General features: G+C 46.0%; 1 protein-coding gene, 3 non-coding genes and 1 pseudogene across 4 annotated transcripts; 3 read left to right on the top strand and 2 right to left on the bottom strand.

Annotated features, from left to right (window-relative positions):
* Positions 1-9,131: 9,131 nt before the first annotated feature.
* On the bottom strand, positions 9,132-10,032 carry LOC127768820 (calcium-binding protein CP1). The gene has a single exon (XM_052294473.1). The coding sequence runs from the start codon at positions 9,906-9,908 to the stop codon at positions 9,387-9,389; it is 522 nt and encodes a 173-aa protein (XP_052150433.1). The 5' UTR covers positions 9,909-10,032; the 3' UTR covers positions 9,132-9,386.
* A 6,330-nt stretch (positions 10,033-16,362) lies between these two features.
* Positions 16,363-18,148, bottom strand: LOC127765224 (uncharacterized; annotated as a pseudogene).
* Positions 18,149-19,233: 1,085 nt separating this feature from the next.
* Positions 19,234-19,309, top strand: LOC127769174 (small nucleolar RNA R66). The gene has a single exon (XR_008016739.1). It is a non-coding gene; the product is annotated as a small nucleolar RNA R66 (small nucleolar RNA).
* A 98-nt stretch (positions 19,310-19,407) lies between these two features.
* LOC127769124 (small nucleolar RNA snoR118) lies at positions 19,408-19,495 on the top strand. Its single transcript, XR_008016692.1, has one exon. It is a non-coding gene; the product is annotated as a small nucleolar RNA snoR118 (small nucleolar RNA).
* Positions 19,496-19,657: 162 nt separating this feature from the next.
* LOC127769109 (small nucleolar RNA snoR109) lies at positions 19,658-19,745 on the top strand. The gene has a single exon (XR_008016678.1). It is a non-coding gene; the product is annotated as a small nucleolar RNA snoR109 (small nucleolar RNA).
* The last annotated feature ends 1,778 nt before the right edge of the window (positions 19,746-21,523 follow it).

The raw sequence follows: 21,523 nt of genomic DNA, 5'->3' as shown, positions 1-21,523 counted from the left end.
TATATATATATATATATATATATTAAAATTGAAAAAAATAATGAAAATCTTTTCTGGCTTTTGGGCCAAAAGCCTTTCTTCCTTCTCAGTACTAGGCCAGTCCACTACCTTCTTCCGTTTGGCTTGCTTCCCTTCGACCAAGGGACAACCAGAGACAAGTGGAGCCGTAAGCCCAGCTCGCAGTGTCCACTACCATCTTCAACCTCCCGAAGATAGTCTCGTCCGTGCCCATATGGCTGCATGTCACCCAAAATTGGTTGAGGATTTTTGATCCACTCGATCTATTAAAGCCGAATCGAAAGGGAAAATCATGGAGAAAATGATAAGTGAGGAGTGGAATAATTTTTGCAATTAAATTGGAGGAGAAAACACACTACAGATATGGTGGCGGCGGGCGGCGGGAGGCGTGCGGGGAATGGATCGGATTAAAAAGCGCACGGGAGAAAAAAAAATAGCGACAAAAAATTGACAAAAAAACCAAAAGCGCCAGGCGCGCTGTGAACAGATAGGAATTAAAAAAAAACGGACGAAAAAAAACCAAAGCATTAGCGCGTGCGAAAAAAACTCATTCGCGTGAAAAAAAAGGTCGGGAAAAAACCGGTGCAAAAAATCAAACGGACTTTTTTGTTTTTTTACAGGCGAAAGGTTTTTTTTTGGGAGTCGGACAATTTTTTTTGTACGACTACAATTTTGAGTAAGTCGAACCTTTTTTTACAAAACGGAATTTGTTGTCTCTTGTAGTAGAGATAGAGATTACAACCGAAACATAAAATTAAAACCGATTCAAACATGGATGGCGTACCAAAGTACCGACAAAAACATCTTCAATTTTTATAACAGTAAAGATATGTAGTACAACTAATTCATTTGTTGCTTATTCTTTTACGTTATTTTCTACTCCTTATCATCATCAATATTTGGCATTTAGGATAAGATTCAATCAAACTTTTTAAACGCAGACACGTATGCATAGACATGCCGCCAACCGCCTTAATGTTGTGGCCCCTTAGCTATGAAAGTCCACCTTGTATGTCTCATAGGTCACCAAACCACTATCACCAAGTGTGCGGGTGTTGCACACCTATCGTTGTTCCTGCGTCGGCTCGCATCCAGAGCCAACTCATTGCCGAACCACATGGCGCGTCCACGCACCCTACCTCATTGCCAAGGACCTAGATCCACTAATCGCAGCCAGCGCTGGTCCTGAGTTTTTAAGGACCGGTGCAAATCAAAATGTAGAGGCCCAATTTTTTATGGTAACGTGTATCATGTTTTTCATAAAAAAAATTGTGTCTAAACACAATCTTAAGTATTTATTGATAACAATTCATACAAATTACAATACAAAACTAAAAAATTGAAATTTAAAATCTTACCCAATTAGTTGATCGTGGGAGGCCCGATGTGTATAGCAAGTGAGTCGACAACACACTAGCGCAACATCGTTCAACCGTCGAACCCCAAGCTCAACCTCTGATGCTATGAACTCTGATTCTGCTTCACTGAAGAACTAACAAGAGAAACAAACAAACCTTTTAACATAACATAGCAAGGTGCAGTGCAGATGGCAACATATATAAATTTTGCAATTCAATTGACGATGGCAACGTGGTAGTGTCATTGTTTCTTGCTGCTCACTTCTTCTTGATCGTCAGGATCCGAGCATCGGTGCAGTTTAGCAGTTTCAAACTACAACATCACTTACACTTGCAACATATGGAATTGATCGGCTGCCTGAGACGAGACAAGATGAACGACTCACGTGCGATTGCAGCCGACGCTAGCCTAGGAAGTGTCGATTTGGAGGACGCCACATGCTGCGGCGGCAACTAAGCCAGCAATATTGCGACTTGCGTTCGTGTACACTCTCGGCTGTTCGGCATTGCTTACATTCGATGGTTAGCTGCTTTCTATTGGGCCACGACAACAAAATCCCATATCGTGTGGGTTGGGGGTAGCCAGGTGGGGGGCCCTACGACTAGGGGGTCCAGAGCAACCGTACCGCTCCCCCTCCCCCTCCCCAAGGGTCGGCCAATCCTGATCGCAACCTCTTGCCACACCACAACATAGACATACGAAGTGTCACATCTTAACTATTGAGTTCCTGAAGGGAGCTATATGACCAAGGTTTAAGTGGAGGTTGCTCATGGCCTCAAAGAACAATTTTTCTAAGCTTGTCCTCATCACCACCAATGGATGCCCCGGCCACCAAGCTCCATTGGGTCACTATTTTACATTATAGCATCAATTACTCTAGATCAACACCACCATGATCTTTGGTAAGGCAAATTTCCGCCAATGCGTCTTCCATTGCATCGGCAAGCTCTTGATCATGTAGACAATGTTGCATTCGTTCATCTGCTTCCATCCAGTCTTTAAGACAAAAGATTGACTCAACTGTCTCGGCTGTCAGGCATGACCTTCGTTCTTTTCTCCCTAATGATTCCAGTAACGTTGAATGCTTGCTCGGAAGAAACGGAGGAGGCCGGAACCAGAAGAATATCTCGAGCAAAGTAAGCTAACACAGGAAGAGTTCGCTCTTTCTCTTTCCACCACCCAAGGAGATCGACATCGTCGCCACCAAGCGTCGGATCATGCTTAGTATGATTGGTGACGAGGTAGTGGTTAAGCTCTGAATCCGGGTTCCATGTTGATTTGTTCTCTGAGGATGGAGAGGCTTGGTCGTTTCCTATATACTGCTTCCACAAATTTACTGCACTTGACTTGCTTGCTTTCTTTTGTGAGGTTTGCTCAGGAACTCGAGGAGTACCACCAAGCTTGGTTCGGTACAGATGGAAAACCCTATAGAGCTCATCATTGACATGTTGAAAAGCTTCAGAATAATCAAGCCCCACTGCATCACCTATTGAGTTCATGGCAACCTTGGCGATTTCCAACTTTTTGCGAGGATCAAGTATCAAAGCAAAGCAATAAAGGTGAGGTATAGAGGTGAAGTATTTGGGAAATTTTTCTTCCATGGGTTTAACAATGGAAGACAGAATACGATCAGATCGGTTTTCATCAAAAACAAGTGCTAGTTTCCAAATCCACTCAAGCACCAAACAAGATGTAGGATAGTAAATTCCTAATAATTGAACTGTAGCATTATAAAAGGGCTTCAGAAATTTACGCACACGTGTAGCGATCTCCTAGTCCTGATCGGTGAGAATCAAAATCTCACAATCGCCATCGTCATCGGTATCCTTCATTCTGACATGCATCGAATTGATGAAAATAGAAATTAACTCCTCATACCCTTTTAACTGACGCAACAACAGGTATGTTGTGTTCCACCTATGTTTGACATCAATGCCAAAACATCCGTCCAGGTTTCTTCTTTGCTTTACAGTAGTCTTGGAACCTCGCTTTGACCACTGTGTTACCTCCTATGATATGAACAGAAAGGCGAATTTTGTTTAACAATTTATCCAGAACAATCATGCCTGCAAAACAAATAGGTCGCATACATTAAAATAAATAAGCAATATGCCGCATACACTAAAATCAATAAATTATTAATAACATTAGTACCTGGTTGAACGATGAGATTGATCATGTGACAAATGCATCTCTGATGAATAACAAAGCCTCCAACATAACTTCGCAGATCCGGCTCCAAAATCAACATGGCCATTGTGTTTGCTAATGCATTGTCAAGAGTAATGGAAAAAACCCTAGATTGTAAATTGAATTCTCTCAATACCTCTAGGATTGTCGTGGCTATGGCATCTCCCATGTGTGACGTCATGAGTTTGAACCCTATGACTCTCTTATTTAATGACCGATTGTTGTCAAGATAATGAAGAACAACACTAAGGTAAGATGTTCTTTTGTGTTGGGATGCCCAGTTGTCTGATGTCACAGCAAATGAAAAACTAGTAGTACTGAAAGTTTGCTTCAGCACACTCAACTTAGAACGGTATATAGCTGCAATATCGATCTTGGTGGTTTTCCTAGAAACCTTTATGTACTGTGGGCAAAAAGCTTTTTGGATCGTTCTCTCAAAATGTTTGCTTCCCCCATTCTAATTGGTAGATCCTCAGCAACAATAAACTTAGCAATCTCTTCTCTAGCTACTTTTGGATCATAGGTCCATGTACTTACTAAATCGTCAGGGCCGAAGGACAATTATGTCTGTCTTGCACCTGCTGGCGCCTTGTTCTTGAGATGCGCCAAGTAATGCCGGTTGAGATGGCATGTCCCTGAAGAAGTAGCTGCAGATAAAATTTTGTCGCAATATTTGCATTGAGCACGAGGTATACTTTTACCGTCAACCATCTCGGTGAATACTTCGAAGTGCTGCCAACACTCCGCTCTTCTAGCAGATGGCTGGTTATCGGAATTTGGTGTGGGCAACGTCATGGCGTCGGTGTCGACAGAGAAGTTGGCCTTGCCAGGAGATGGCTGATCATTGTCGTCGCCCTCCAGACCATCCATGTGGCGATCATCCATCCCGCAGTCATCCATGCCCAGGGATAGCTGTCGGGCATTGACTGACCTCTGGGATGGACCGGTTGTCGACTCGTGTTGACGCTTTTTGGACCTCCGCATATTTTCTATAAAAAATGGATACGGTGGGGAGATGTGTTGAAAGAAGAAGTGTGTTGAAATAAAAAAAATGGGCATGGTTTATATAGGGTATGCCAGGGCCGGGCGCCAGGCTCTTCTCCTCTACATTGCCTCCTCGGTTACCGGCTGGCGACGCGTCTGAACTCTGAATGACTCCTCGACAACTCGACTGATCGACTCTTCGGCGGCTTGGCTAAGCTCGTGACTCCTCGCGGTTGCGGCCCATATCTGAACGTGTCGGCTGAAGTCTGACCACGCACGCACGCGCTCGGTGGCTCGGCGCTCCTGCCTCCTGATCTCCTCGCGGCCGGCCCAAATTGCACGCGGCCACACGTTCCTGAGTCCTGACACCCGACTCCTCGCGCACTCGGGCCGCTCGGCTAGGGTAGAGCTCGGGCCGACCTTCGGGCCTTTTTCGTGCTAGGCCGGCCTTCGGGCCTTTTTCATGCTAGGCTGGCCCAGGCACAACCCAATGGCCGTGTCGTGCCTCAACTTACGGCCCAGGTACGGCCCAACTACGGGCCGTGCCGGCCCGGCCCATAGCCGTGCCATGCTGGGCCATCCTGCCTTGGGCCGGCCCGAGAAAGCATGGCCTAAGTCCCAGCTCTATCACAAGGTGGTGGGCTAGACGACCTGGGATTGAAGTCTCACCCCTTCTAACTATTTGATATTAGGTCCTTCCCTAATATTCGTGTTTTTTTAACATCAACATCCTGCAACTAAAAACCAGTCGCCATCTAATTCATGTGTCGTCCATTCTCTCACGAAACTATCAATATAATCTTAATTTATAAAAGTACGAATCACCCCCCCCATTATCGCGGTCGACCAAATTACACCTCCAAATTGAAATACCAGACACTATACACCCTCAACTATTTATACCGGACAAATAACCCCCCTCAACACTGTTTTGAGCGGTTTTGACTTGAGCTTGTACACGTGGCGCCAAAGTGGAAATCTAGTCAGCAAAAAAATGAAAAAAAAAACTCCCTGGGCCCACCTATCATACCCCTCCCTCAAGGCCTCAACCCAATCCTTCCCCATGGTTATCTCTCTCGCGCACGCGCTCAGGCCTCAGGCGGCTGACTGCGGAGCTCGCGAAGGAGGCGGCGGATTGGGTGGCCGGCGGCAACGGTGCGTGGCCCGGAGGTGGTGGTCTTCGCGGTCTACGGTGAGCGCCGATGACCCCGGGGCCACCCTCCTCGAGTTCCTCCACTCCGGCACCTGCTTCACCACCACCGGTGCTTGCGCGGTGAGACGACCGTCGGAGCGGCGTTGTGTCGAGCACGCCCACCCATTCCCCGAGCAAGCTCGAGCTCCTGCGCGTGGGATTGACGAGCCACCTCGAGCCCACCTCACCGCTGCCCCGCCGTCTCCAATGCCCTCCTCGCAAGTGCCCCGCCGTCTCCAATGCCCTTCTCGCAAGTGCCCCGTCGTCTCCAATGCCCTCCTCACCAGTGCCCCACCGTCTCCAACCCCCATCGCGCCCTCCCCGTCACACCCGCCATGTCCTCCCAGCCGTCGGCCGTCGACCGCCCTCTCGCCATGCCCGGGGTAGCCGACCAACTCCTCCACTCCGGTCAAGGACCGCCGCCGCCTGAGCTTTGCCAGTGTGGCCCCGTCTCTACCACCACCGACGCCGGGGTCCAGACTCCGCTCCCGCTCTACTTCGGCATCACCGGAGGATGGATGTTGCTTCACCGCCTCGATCTACTCCGCCGACCCCGCCGTCAAGAGGCCACCACTGACCGTCGTCCCTTTGTCGCGGGATCCCCCGCCGGCTAGCCCCGGTCCTCTAGCGTCCGCAGTCGAGGCTGTCGGCGTTGCTCAGGGGAACCCGTCTCTGTCCACGGACTTCCCGGCTCCGGTCGGCGCCTTCTCCTGCAATCGCCGCCAAGGCGCCAACCGGTTCCCCCTCCCTGCCGCCCCGTCGCCGCCTAGAGAGCACTCCCAGCCGCACCCCCTCCTCGTCGCTCCCGCCGCCACTTGGAGTGCCCTCCGCCGACCGATTCCCCTTCCCCGCTGCCACTTGTCTCCAACGCTAACAACACACACGAAGAAGGTATTAATATGACATGTGGCCCTATATTATTTTATTTTATTTTTTGTTGATTGGATTTCTACGTCGGCGCCACTTGTATGCCACGTAGGACCAAAACTACTTCGGATTGAGTCGGGGGGTAATTTGTCCGATTTCAATAGTTCGAGGTTTAATATGTCTGGTTTTATGGTTTCAGGGGGTAATTTGTACCGTCGCAATAGTTTAGGGGGTAATTCGTATTTTTTCCATTATTTTTTATACCAAACTATCTCAATATCGTCTTAATTATTTGTACCTAACTATACCTCGATATCGTGCTTTGTACGATTAATCTAAGATGTAGCTTATCCAGAAATTTTCATAAAACTAGTTCACTTTATTTGTCATACAAAATTGTTGTAACAACTCACGTGATATTTTATTTCAGTAATAACACAGATTCAACGGCATGATATCGATCTAGGGGAGATGATGTCAAAGCAGTGCTAGCTTATTTACTTGCACTACACATACAAGTATGGCAAAACATCGTGAATATCATTGGAAAGCTATGGCAAAACAACGGGATTATATATATACCCACTAACCGGATCCATATATATTCGATTTTGGGTGGTGGTTGTTAAGTTGGCATTTGCAAGCTTAAAAATAAAGGAATAAAAATGACCTATGTCGTGCTTTTATAAGGAAAACCTAGTGGCAAGGACCACAGTTATATCGTACTGACGTACTCCACTGAGTAGTGCGTAATTGCGTATGTCCAGCCCTGCTCATCAGTTGAAGGCTTGAAGCAAACAAGACCAACAATCCCGCTCTCGCTCAGCTGGGACTCTAGCTCCCGTATGAACAAATTTGCATCCATTATCTTTGCCTTCACACCTTTTTTTTCCCCTGATTACGATGCAGGTTTTACTTTAATTTTTATTAGCATGTTTTTAAAGCTGCTAGGAGCAAGTATGATAACAAACTATAAGAGCAGATAACTATAAATCAGCTATAAACACATATCGAGTAGATAAAATAGGAGAGAGAAGAGCAGCGAACTATATATTTGTAGTCAGCAACACGGACTGAAAGTTCAGTCCGTAATGTGTGTATGACAGGTGGGACCATATATCAATAGTGTACTAGTGTAGTATATCTTTATATGTAACTATTTGTATGTATTGGCTATTAAATTAACTATAGATGATTGACTATACTATTACACTTGCCCTAAGTCAACCATGAACAAATGTGAAGGAGACAAGAGAGAAAAGAACACAGTGTGAATGTACAGGGCCCACTAGGTGAGGAGATGTGACCGTAGCCTCCTCCCAGCGATGTCGCCGAGGACCGCCATCACCGGAGAAAATCCGCCGCCACCACCGCTCGGAACCTTGCCGCTGCTCCGCTGGAGAGCTCGTCGGCTGCACCTCAAAGGAGCGCCGGCGAGGAGATGCGGGGTCGACGCCGAGAGAGGAGGGGCCCGGCGCCGCTCCAGATCCGCGCCGCCGCCGCCGTCCTCCTCGCTCCGCCTCCTCGTCGCCACCGAGAGAGGAGGAGCCCGGTGCCACTCCAGATCCGCACCGCCGCCGCCGTCCTCCTCGCTCCGTCTCCTCGTCGCCGGCGCGGCTCTCCACTCCAGTCCCCCACTCTCGTTGAGCTCGGCGAGGTGCGGCGTGCGGGGCGAGACGAGAGGCGGCGCGCGGAGAAGGAGGAGGCGTTGTCCCGGCGACGTGCGAAGCTCGGGCTGGCGGGGACGGCGCGCGTCGTCGTGGCGACGACGACACGGCGTCGGTGGCGACGACGGCGACTACCACCACCGCGCACAAGGCGTTGTCGAGCACCCCGCCATTCTACTACGCGCACGGCGTTATGCAGACGGCGGACACCAAGGACCTCATCCTCGCCATCCCCAAGCTGGAGTCTGCTGTGTGGAGGTGGTCGCCGGCCCGGCGCTGGAAAGGGGAAAGTGGGATAGAGTGGAGGTGGTCGCTGAGAATGGGAAAGTAGCAGAGAGAATGGGTTGGAGTGGTTGGCTTGAGGATCCCGTGTAGTAACCTGCACTATGTGAGACTATGTGAGGTGTGGATTCGTTATGCATCTACAAGGTAACTCAAACGAGGGACTTACACTGCTACCGCCCTTACACCTCAATTTTCATAGAGCTGCCCTTACACCTCAATTTTCATAGAGCTGCCCAACCTTTTTATGAAGTCCAAACTGAAAAAGAATAGGAGTAGACTGCAGTTGGGTTCCTCCTTTTCGAGGATCTTTCCCAAATTTTCGGTTCAGATTGAAAAAGAAACTTGCTTCAAAAACTGCACCACAGTCCACAGCACACCCTGCTCCTTCGGTCTGTCGTCCTCCTATGCAAATGCGAGTAGTTACACCTGAATTTTCATAGAGCTGTCAAACCTTTTATAAAGTCTAAACTGAAAAAGAATAGTAGACTGCAGTTGGGTTCCTCCTCTTTTTCGAGGATCTTTCACAAATTTTCGGTTCAGATTGAAAAAGAAACTTGCTTAAAAAAGGATTGAGAAAAGAAACATCTCATTAGTTCCAAATAAAACCTACCCCCAACTCACACCATCGATGCTCAGCTTCAATACAAACTTTTCAACTTTTTTCTATGGAAGAAGCTGCATCGGGGAGTTTTTAATACCCCTATTTTCGGGAGCAGTTACGCCCAGTTAAACATCTCTCACGCTTCTCGAATCTCGAAAATCGCTCAACAATCACATCACCACAACACCACCAACCAACAAATTGAAGTCTCCCAATCAATGCATCAATGCAGAGTTTGAGAAGATGCGGTCCAATTTGTGGGCGAGCAGCCGAGGACGATGGCGAGCTCCTCGAGCCCCACGCAACCATCGCAGTCGCCGCCGCCGGCCACGCGTATCATGGCGCGGATCTCCTCGTCGGCCGCCGGCATCCCGGCCCAGCCGAGGTACGCCTTGAGGTCGTCGAACCCCACCTTGCCGTCCCCGTCGCGGTCCATCACCCGGAGCACGTCCTCCATCGCAGGCCGGCACCCCGCCCCCGCGGCGGCGCGCCCCAGCAGGCGCTCGAACTCGTCGTACTGCACGAACCCGTCGTTGTCCGCGTCGGCTGCGGCGATCATGGCGGCGATGTCCTCGTCGTCGAACCGCTCGCTGGTGGCCGCGCCGCTGGCGTAGAACGACTTGAGGTCCTCCCGGCTGATGCGGCCGTCGCGGTCCGCGTCCAGCACGTCGAACGCCGGCCTCAGGTCTCCCGCCGCCGCGCAGGCGGGGACGTCGAGGCCCGCGTATCTGCCTCCGGGACACATGCTCGCTAACGCGAAGGGGAGAAGAGGAAAACAAAAAAAAAAAAACAAAAACTCTGGAACAATCTGTGGCCTCGACGGATTCTTTTGGATCTCTGGTTTGTGTTCCTCGTTGAGGTCGCGGCGGTGGGGCGCCATTTATAGAAGAGTGGCCACGACGGATTCTCCGGGCCAGCGAGGGCGCCGTCCCTGGACTCGGTGTATGAGCTGTCCTGCACGCGCATGAGATCGATGGCGTGGCCCACGTGCGTCCTTCGGTCCGCGAACGTGAGACGGGGTGTTTGATGTGTTGGTGGGCTCGGTGCATGCAGGTTATCTGTTCGTCAACGCGCGACTCGAGAGATTTTATAAAGATTTTGTGAATTGGTTTACTAAAAGAGATTTCAATGGTGGGAGGAAGCTATTGCTTGGAGGGCACGGAGGACACGCGCTGAGGTCGCGGACAGGTGGACCGGTCCAAACGGGAAGACGTGTTGGGTGACGTCAGTGGTGTCTTCGTGGGGAGGAGGAGAACGCGTCGGTCGTTCTACAGGTGAGATCTTTCGTGGCGTCAGCGGGGCAGCGGATGCGAGGGCACGAGATCGACCGTGCGAGTTCTCTCATCTCCGTGTTGTATGGACGTGTGGTAGCTGGACTGTTTCTGCCATGAGTTTGGAGCTTTTCGAAGTGAGGTGTACTAGCAGCTTGCCCGTGACTGCTTTCCAAGAGTTGCGGATCCATGTCCTCGCAATAATAAAAAGAAATTGTGCGGTTTTTTCTGCCGTTATTTTTTTTAGGGTGTGTTTAGTTTACGTTAAAATCGAAAGTTTAATTGAAATTGGAACGATGTGGCGGAAAAATTGAAAGTTTATTTATGTAGAAAAGTTTTGATGTGATGAAAAAGTTAAAAGTTTGATAAAATAAATTGGAAACTAAACCAGGCCTAAGTCTGATCGTTTGTGCTGCTTTTGAAGCGGTTAGAGCTGCGGTTATGCCGTATGTGCAGTGAAGTAGTAAAAGTGTGTTAGGTTTGGTGTTGCACAACTGCAACAGTCCGTCCCCCCGATCAGCCCTTTTGGCTTAACGAGATGCGACTTTTAGAAACATTTTACATAAATTCTAATAATATGATTTCAAAAATAAATTTCAATTTTATAATATTTAATTTATTCTTTTGAACTCCACCTTTAAATAATTATCACAATTTTTTAACTACTAAGCCATTCAGCGAAACCTCAATAGATAATTGCGAATCCAACATGAGCATCTTAATTTTCAGGCAACGGAAGAAGCACTTTGGTCTGATTCCATTTTTTGTGGAGGAAGAATCTCATGCCGCCGCAACAAACGGTCACAAACGAAAGACCCTCACCTCTCACCAGTCACCACGAGGGGAATATGACAAATTGACAAGCTCTTTGAGGTGACAGCAGGGAGATTCCGGCGCATGTGCTCTACTACCTCCGTCCAAAAAAAAAATAAACCTTAGATTTACTTGTCCAACATTTGACTGTCTATCTTATATGAAACTTTTTTATAATTAGTATTTTCATTGTTGTTAGGTAATAAAACATAATTAATGCTTTATGTGTGACTTGTCTTTTTAATTTTTTTCATAATTTTTTCAAATAAGACGGACGGTCAAACGTTGGACACGAAAATCCAGTGTTTGTCTTTTTTTTTGGACGGAGGGAGTACTCTCTATCGTTGAAATAATAGATATGCCTTAGCCCATTCAAGTAATAATTCGAAAATTATAAAAACTCACCTCATAAGATGGTATATATGGGGTGTTTGGTATTAACTTCCCTATTCTAAGAGAGGGAGACCTCTTTATAAGGGAGGGTGCTCTCCTAGCCACTTGAGGCATGTGAGGTGGAGATAAGAGCATTACCAATAGCATCCCTATATTTTATCCCCCAAATATTTTTTATGGGAATGCCAAACAAAGTTTAAGGTGTAAAAATAGTGATCCCTCCAAAAGATTAGCTAAAATTGATTTCCTAAAAACTAAAAGTGAACCCACACAAAACTACCAACAGAAATTTGTTTCCCTTTCCTTGCTGCGAGATCATGCTCCAAGCGACTAGTTATCGCACTAGATTACTGATCGGTGTCACTCCTCTCCACGCGATCCAGCGAGATCGATCCTTACAATGCTCTCCTCGGCAGGGCATCCCCCATCTTCCCTACCCTCCCTGTTCGTCGTTGAGCAATCTTCTTGTCCTGCCGCCTCTTATTCCTCTCCGAAGGAACAAGGAGAGATAGAGATGAGTTGTTGAAGTAACTTCTTCCAAATGCTTGTTAAAACCTTTGCACGTATATTTCAACAGCAACAAGTAGCAGATTTAATGTGGATAATGTGGAATCAATTTGTACTCTAGTGAAACAAGAAGTCTGAATCTTGATTCTGAAGCTGAATTTTACTAAACTTGAAATCTCCTTTTTTCCCATCCAACAATAATTGTGGGCAACAGAGTGCATGAACTTGGTAAACTATACAAACTACGATGAACTATTGCTACTTGCAACAATTTTCAGTTTTCAGCAGCAGCCTTTCCAGCAACAACAATTTGTAGAAGCAACAGTTCCAGCAATTTTTAGTTTTCAGCATCAAACAGAAGCAGCAGTAACAAGCAACAGCTCCAGTAGCAATTCCAGCAGCATATAAGCTGTGCACTTGCCATATCAGGGTTCAACTGCTGCAAACTACTAAGTATATCAAAGGAAAAGAAATGCTGCTATGTGCAGAAATTTCATGACTGAAAATCCTTTTATTTCCAAATTTATATCCAGTTCAGGCAGCTGCAATTGTCACACAATCATATCAGCAACACCAACTTCAGTTCAGCAGGCAACAACAGTTCTAGTAGGAAGCAACAACCAATTCCAGCAGTACGAAGAATCAGCAAGCAGGCACCATCAACAAATCTGGCATGAAGCATCCATACTTACTATCCATGGATCACAATTCATCACTTTAGCATATATACTTCAGAGAAAACAAATCAATATATACTTCTTTATAACAAAATTCAGTATATACCCATGTTCGGGCAGCAAGTAGCAACCATCAATAAGTTAATCGATGTTGGGAGCTTCATAGTCGATGGGATCTAGTGCTCGGGAGATAGGCCATGGACGGCACCGGGCGGTTCACGCCGACGCCCAGAATTGAGGCATCGCTGGTGCTTGGGGGAGCGGCGACAATTGTCCTCCACCAGGCTTTGAAGGAAAGTGCTGCTGCCGCCATACCATGCGCCGCCACCGGGAATGGGAAGAAAACCGACGCTAGGGAAGCATGGGGAAGACGACGCCGACGGCGAAACAGAACCGGCGGCGTATGAGGGCGAAAGGAAGCTATGTGGGAACATTTCGTCTTCCGCGCGCGAAGGAGCGAAGTGCGATGGATTGGGAGCGGGACCTCATCCCCAGAAGTGGAGACCGAACAATCCGGGTTTGGGATTTTCATCCATTGGGAGCTTCGCTAGGGAGTTTGTTGGAGACAGTTTTTGAACAAAAATCCTCAATTCCAGGACTGGGAATCATATATAGATACTGTTGGTGATGCTCGGGGAACACACGCACGCTCTCGCTAGCCTGGCCTAGCGTGGCGCGCGTGCTCGACGTACGCGTCGAATGCTCCTCCAAAATTGGTTCCTCACCCTTACGCATTTGCAGTTTTGGTTTTTTGCGGGAAATTCGGATTTGTTTGTTTCGGAAACACTCCGAATAATCTGGTGTGTGAAACAGCGTGGAGTTCGGATAAGTTACACGTGACTTATCATGTGTAGTGGAGATCGTGCCAGGCGTCCTGATATCTCTATATCAGTTAAGTCGCCGCCTCCATGCAAAACACACGCGAAATCAAGTCATGTGTGTTTGTGCTTCGTCAAAATTGGTTCCTCACCCTTACGCATTTGCAGTTTTGTTTTTGCTGCAGGAAATTCGGATATGTTTGTTTCGGAAACACTCTGAATAATCCGGTGCGTGAAACGACGTGGAGTTCGGATAAATTATGTGTGACTTATCACGTTTAGTGGAGATCGTGCCAGGCGTCCTGATCAAGCGTCCTGATATCTCTATATCAGTTAAGTCACCGCCTCCGCGCAGCTTCGTCTTCCACTTCGTCCGCGTGCTGCGCGCCGTCATCAACGCTCGCAACCGCAAGTACTTCTGGTTGAGCAGCCAGTCTTCCGGTACCCTCGTTATGTGTTCAGCATATTGCGCATATTCAATCTATTTATATTTTATTGTCTAGTTTACATGTGTAGATCATATAATGTGTTTATGTTACTTTACACCTGCAATATCATAATCTATTTATAAAATAAATTAAATTATGTGCTTATAAATTCAGTCCTGGACTCCCTGGAATCCACGGTGTGACGGGCATCGTTGGGCAAACGGAGCCGACCTGCCTTGCAAACACTGCACATCCACCGCTCGCGCCATGCGGCGCACCGTGCATATGCCTGGAGGAGAACGACGCAACGTGGCAGTGTGGCACCGTGATCACTTCTCGCCATCTTTGCTGCCGGTGTGGATTTCGGACCACGTACGCTGAACCCCTATTTGCTAGGAGACGGCACGTAAGAATTCAGATGTAGACGAACGGAATTTGTGTGTACTTCCGGAAAGGCCCTCGTCTTCCTATTAACATAGGCTCTTAGGGTTGGTTTGGTTTGTGGCCTAAATAGGCCTTACCAAATTTTGTCAGTACCAAATTTTGGCAAGTTTTGACATGACTAATTTTGATAAGGGAAAGTTGTGTTTGGATTGAAGCCAAAATAGCTTAAGTTCACTATTGAAATGGCCTATTTTCTTAGGCATGCCAAAATTTGGCTTCAAACCAAATAGACACTAAACACTATTGAAATTGCCAAACATTGGTAAGCCTAATTTAGGCCTCAAACCAAACCAGCCCTTAATAGGCCGGGATTTTCTCGTCCATTGTTGCCAGCAAACCGCCCCAAGAAGATACCGAAGCCCATCACGAGTGGCCTCGAAAACCCTAGACACCGGATCCACCCCTTTATAAGGCGAGACACGGTAGACAGGATCGAGACCCTCGTACATCAGCCGCCAGCCACTGCATCGCTGCCGTGGGTAAGATCATTTCTTTTACTATTTTGTTTATGATTTGACTACAAAAATGGCCCGTGTTTGCAACGGGCGAAATGTTTTGTATCACTGTACATTATACTCATTCCTTAAATTTGGTTTAGTTTTTTTTATTTGATACGGACTCCGGATGATATTTGCCACGATTGGGTTTTTAATCGATCTTTGATTTTGTGATTTGCCCGCTGTATGCGATTAGGATTTTGATTCGATCTTCGATTTTTTTTCCTTTGGCGGCGTACGTGATGAACACATCAGACATCACGCATGCGGGGACGCAGGGCGTCGCTCGGTCGGACTTACGGAATAATTTTTATTATGTTTTTTCAGTTTGTTATGCAACCTCCTTGAGAAGAGAGAAGGTAGGGAGAGAAGAGGGAAAAGAGAGGGGTGACGAGTGATGACATGAACCCATTGTGTTTTTTTTATTTTTAATCGGATGCTCTTTTTTTTTTTTACCTTTTTATGTCATGCCAACGCCACGTTAGCTAAAACCAACATCCAAACCGCCTTACGATCTTATTTGCACTGATTTTAGGAGTTGAGGGACATGTCATGTCTGTTATTGTGGTTTAGGGACGAATTTTAGATTCGGAGACAGCTCATGTTGTGTTCGGGAGGTGGTAGTTTATTAATATATAAATAATAAAGTATCCGCTAAAAATAATTTGAAAAATAGATTATAGATTGATATGATTTTTTTAAAAAAATTTTGTTTAGATAATTTTTGCAAAAAAAATTGTACCGTTTAGCAGTTTGAAAAGCGTGCACGTAAAAAAATGAGAGTTCAAAAGAAAAGAACTCAGCCTTTAGGGACCTAAACTGAACTTATTCCGTGCACTTACACGCGGCCCATGATGCGGCCCAAATATGTGGCGGCCTGGGAACGGTGGCCCGACGAGCCGGAGCCGTCCGATCTGATCGACGGTCCCGATTGATCCGTACCTATATAGAAGTTCTACAGCCAAAACCCTAACCCTAAGGGTTTGTTCGGCACGTGGTGAGCATTTTCCCTGGGGAAAACGCCACCAGGGGTGTATTGGATGAATCCCCTCCCATCACCCAATCCCCTCCACCCCAGGGATCTGGTTCCCTTGGTCATTCGGAATGCAAATGGTGGGGAAGGTTAACGTTCACTTCAGACATTAACTCAGGCCAAACAACATTCAACACTGATATTTAAATTTCATATCACTGAAAATACCAAGAAAACTAAACAGATAGTCTTGAAATTTAAAAATAGCATTACCGAAAATTTGAAATATTGTAAATAAAAAACTAAAATTTCTGGAGAAAATAAGAAATTCTGAAGATTGCCTAAAAAGATTATGAAAATTCTGAATACCGCATAGAATGTTCTAAAAATTGCTTGCATCATATCCATTCAGTCACCACAATCAGTCACCCATTCACAATACATGATTTACTCATTTAAACATCATATTCATCACCACAATCAGCTAGGATAAGCCACTGAAAACTAATTACATTCATTTCATACAAACAGAAAGTAAGAGTCCCAAAAATCCAAATTCTCCGTAAGTGCAAGAGCAGAAGGCATTACTGCAAGGCTATCAGTAGCTCCATTATCTGCTGCGAGTGAAAAATGAGTTATCGTCAGTGCTCTGCATTAGGCATTAATCCATGCTATGAATAGAACTATAGTATAAAAAGTAGCAGAATTACAGGGAGGAAATATACATCAGTAGAAGAGCATTTCCTTGAACAATCGACGTCAGAAGGGAACTATTTGTATAGAAATATATATAAATATAAGTAGATCACATTAGCAGTATAGCATCATTAGCAAAATAGGATCAGTGCTCAAGCTTATACTGAGTTCATGGCAAAGCACAAAGAGGCTGAGGGGGGCTCCTGAGTATTTACTCCGTACAGGAAATGACATCGATCTATCTATGACTAGACCTACAGAGATCGATCGAAATTTTTACACATTCCAAGTAGTAGTGCATCCAATTCATCCCAATCCCATGAATTAGCACATAGTAAAAGATGCAGAGCAGGGAAAAGGAAAAGAATCATATCGTCATCCTCTTCCTCCCGCTTCCGACGATTAGCTCTTGAACACATTTTTGTACTACACACAAGAGGAAATAGGAGTATTGTTCATGCATACAGCACTCATCATGACAGATAATGTTTCTTTATTAAAAACAAGGACTTGACAGCTTTGCATAAAAACCATCAACAAATACAAACACTCCATGCTACACCCAGATATAGTCTACTGTCATAGAACTGAATGAAGAAATGCAACCCGGTGACTGATCAAAGATAACACACTGCTTCCAAAAGTACACCATTGGACAATGTATAAAGCTGTTCCCTCCTTTGTAGCAAACATTATTACAATTATATTGCAACAGTGAATTAGGAAATTTTCATAAAATCGAGATATCCAATATATTTGATCATAAGTCAATTGTTAATCTAATAAATAAGAGGGCAATGAAATTCTGTAACAAGGAAATTTAGTACTAAATAATACTACTAGTCTGCTCATCCCTGACACAAGCTCTATGAAGAATAATGACCAGCTATTAGCCCAGTGATTTCTTTTTTTTGCTTTAATATGTTGCAAACAGCTATTGTGTTTCCGAAGACCATATTTGACAATAAAATCTCTTAAAATCGAATAAGAAGCATGGTTGAAGCAAGAAGCGTGTAACGTTTATCAATGAAAGAAATGCCGAGTTCATGGTTCTTGTTGGGGAAGAGACGGTACCTGGACAGAAGTGTCAACGAATCTTGCATGGATGGAAGGCAGCAAAACGTAAGGTTCTTCATCCACACGAGCAATGATGGAGAAAAATAAGGGACTCACCTTGCCGTGGGGAGAAGAGAAGGCTGCGCCGAGGTCGTGCACCGTGGGAGGAAGGGAGGAGGCGCCGGCACCGGGGAACAAAGGGATGCGGCGCCCGAAGATCCGGTGAGACGGCACGTGCAGATCCGACGTGAGGCGTTGGCGGCGGCGACATCTGCGGCGAGAGGAGGCGGCGGCGCGGGCGGATGCGGTGAGAGGCGCCGGCAGCGGCGCCGCGCGACGGGGCGAGGAGAGGCAGCGCCTGCGCCGCTCGAGGCGGCGTGGTGGATTTCCACCAGTCTGGGCAGTGGACCATTATCCCTAGGGTTTGGGGGGTAATGGGCCGGGATATCCACCATACCGGGCCGAGCCGAATGCGTTTTTGGTTAACACAGGGATTTTTTCCCCACGTGGTGGGCTTCCCCGAAGGGGCCGGGGAAACACTGCTGCCGAACGAGCCCTAAAGCATTTCTCCTCCCCTCTCTCTCTCTCAAAACGACGGCGTCGGCAGTGCCTCTCCCGCTCCGCCGCGACAGCGCCGCTCCCCTTCTCCCTCCCCCACCGGCGGCGGCGCTCCCTCTCCCCCTCTCCTTCCCGTCTCGCCGGCACGGCGCCGCATCGGGGAGTGCTCGACGGGGGTACGGCGGCGACGACGACCGTCCTCTCTTCCCCTCTCTCCGTCGGCCTCGATGGTGGGGCTACGGCGCGGGCCATCCTCTCTCTTTCTCTCCTCTGCCTCCGAGCAGGAGGAGAGCGCCGGAGGACGGGGCGCCGGGGTAGAGGGAGGGGGTGCCGGCTCGGTTGGGGAGGCGGCGAGTGTGGCCGTGCCCGGCGGGCGCGGCCACGACAGGAGCGCGGTGGACGGCGATGGAGACGAGCTCGCCCATTTATGTGATTTTTTCCTCTCCTTTTTCCCCTTTTTTCTAGGGTTCTCGATGTGCATATCTGTCCGAATTGATTCTTTTTCATGTAGATTTACCCGATTAAATTTTTATGGAGCTGCCCTATTGATTTCGTACCGATCTTTGATTTGATTTTGTGCTTTTTCCATCGTACACGATTGGTATATAGAGTGATGACGGACGAAAACGCGGACCAAAAAGATGTGACGAAATGGAAGTTACAAATTATCTAATAGTTAAAATTAAGATTAGGATAAGCTAAGATATATGTTAGTGCTGCGTGTCTTTGTAAAATTCGTAAGCGACTCGAGCCCCTTGATGAGTCGATCCCTCAGATTTTTTTCTACGTGGCTCGAATTTTCCAGAGGGGCTAGATTCTGGAGATCTTGAGTCGCTTCGCCTACTCTCATCCGTGAGGCGCTTGAATAACATTCTCCAAGATTACCCTAGATTGAGTTTTTTTCCCTTCATTTTTACTTTGTTTCTTTGGTATGGGCTACCCCGTGATGGCATGGATCTTTGAGACCTGAGAATTTTCTTCCTTGATGAAAATCACAAGTATGATCCCTGAGGGCCTTAGACTCGTCCTCTGTTTTTTTGTCCCTTTCATCTGAGATCTTAGGCTGTTTTGAATCTTTTAATCAAATTTAAACATCTGTTTTGTTATGGTACTATGAATGATGAAATATACTGGGCTCCGAGCAGTGAATTACGCTGCGTTTTGATGGATATGCGTTTGCCTAGAAAGCATTGTCTGACACTTTACCTATGCAATATCAGCATCATCTCTACCTAAGATCGGCATTGTTTATTGTATGGAGTAATTTTTTTTCTTAGATTGAAACTGTGAACCACAACTCCTCAAGGCTGCATTGTACCAAGATTAGGGGTTCTACCTTTGCCCTCATCTTGATTGCCATTATAGGCTGTAGCCAAATTAATATGGAAGTAAAACTGGTCGGGTTGCCAATTGATTCCATGGGCATTCCGCTTACCGAACTTCCCATATCTTAGCACCTCCCCTCGCGCCGTTGCCATCGCCGAGCGCTCCTCTCCTCTTCCCCTCTCGTCCTTCCTCTGCCTGCATCGTCAACCTTCCATCTGTCGATTTTGGAGGAGGGAGAGGTGGAAGCAGCAGCAATATAGCTCTGAACTTAAACTGGTTTCAGTTTGAATCCTGAATAGATGTTCTACCTGAAGACTCGTAAATGATCAAGTAATGTATCTAAGAGCAGTGTAGATGCAAAGCCTTAGTTTTTTGCTCTAAATAATTTGTTCCTTTAATTTTTATTACTGACTACAAGGTCCATGATTTATGATTTTGTTTCAGACCATAGAAATAGGGGGACAAATAGGTTATACTTATATATTGTGCTGTTTCAAACATGAAAACACTGGATACATATATCACCTTTATGTTTGCTTACATGGTATAGAGATTGTTTATCTCACAAAATATTACAAATGCATTCTGCGGATAACTTGAGGAAGAAAAAAAAATTCTTAATGATAGCATCTCCTTTAGTCACAATAATAAGATTAGCCATTTAGGGAAGTGGTAACAAAGAGTAAATTGCCTAACACATGTGTTGCTTCACTCTTTTTTTTTAGGGAAAATTGGAACCATGCCATTATAATTTTGCAAAATTTGAGATATGCCATCCTAATCCACATGTCATTGACTCATGTGGGTCCTACATGTCATTGAGATACCGATGGCATATCTCAAACTTTGCAAAATTATAATGGCATGGTTCCAATTTACCTTTTTTAGCCACACCACTATTTTTTTTTAAAAAAAAACTGGAGATAATGGATGTTGTGATTAGGATGACATAGCAGTCTGCTGATGATCCTGAATACTATCACTACAATGACATCATTGAGACGTCTCCTCACTGCCTCCACGAGATCAAATGCTTCTTTGAAGACTGTAAGACTATCCTCATAGCCCGTTGTATGGTTTAAATTGCAAGTCCATATATCCTCATAGCCCGTTGTATGGTTTAAATTGCAAGTCCATATAGTGTACTATTGACCATACGTATATCTGTTACTATGCTTAAATGTTTTTAGACAAGAAGAATGAGAAAGAAGGTTGTTGTTGATGCATTCTTGCCTACCAACACTGCTTATGATGCCATTCAGTACTTCCAGTAAATTCTCTGATTTTAAGTGAACTATAAGTCTATAACAAGAAGTGATTGTGTGTGTTGCGGAATAGGTATTATAGAGCATTAAATATAGATAAAAACAAAAACTAATTACATAGTTTTCATGGAAATCGTGAGACAAATCTTTTGAGCCTAATTAGTCCATGTGCTAATGATGGCTTAATTAGGCTTAAAAGATTCGTTTCGTTGTTTCCAGGCAATTTATGAAATTAGTTTTTCATTCGTGTCCAAAAACCCTTTTCAACATCCGGTTAAACATCCGATAAACATCTGATGTGACACTCAAAAATTTTCTTTTCACGCACTAAACACACCCTGATTTTTACTCTGTTTTCTGTCTAAAGATATATTTAGTTAGTCCCGGTTGGGAACGGGGACAGTTCATCCTGCAAAATAAGGGCCGAAAATATGTGGGACTAGGGTTGAAAACGGTACGGAAACTTTCCGGATTCCAAACATATTTTCGAAAACGGAATCTGTTGGTCCGAATATTTTTTTCGGAATTCGGAATTTCTCGGAAACGGAAACTAATTCGGAAATATTTTCTCGGAAACAGAATCGAAAATGATAAGGGCAGTTTTCATTGGAACTCGGAATCGGTCGGAAACTTTCTGG

Source organism: Oryza glaberrima, chromosome 3 (assembly GCF_000147395.1).
Source record: "Oryza glaberrima chromosome 3, OglaRS2, whole genome shotgun sequence".
NCBI classification, from domain to species: domain Eukaryota; kingdom Viridiplantae; phylum Streptophyta; class Magnoliopsida; order Poales; family Poaceae; genus Oryza; species Oryza glaberrima.
The sequence above is the reverse complement of the archived record's forward strand: the minus strand, read 5'-3'. Positions and strand labels throughout refer to the sequence as shown.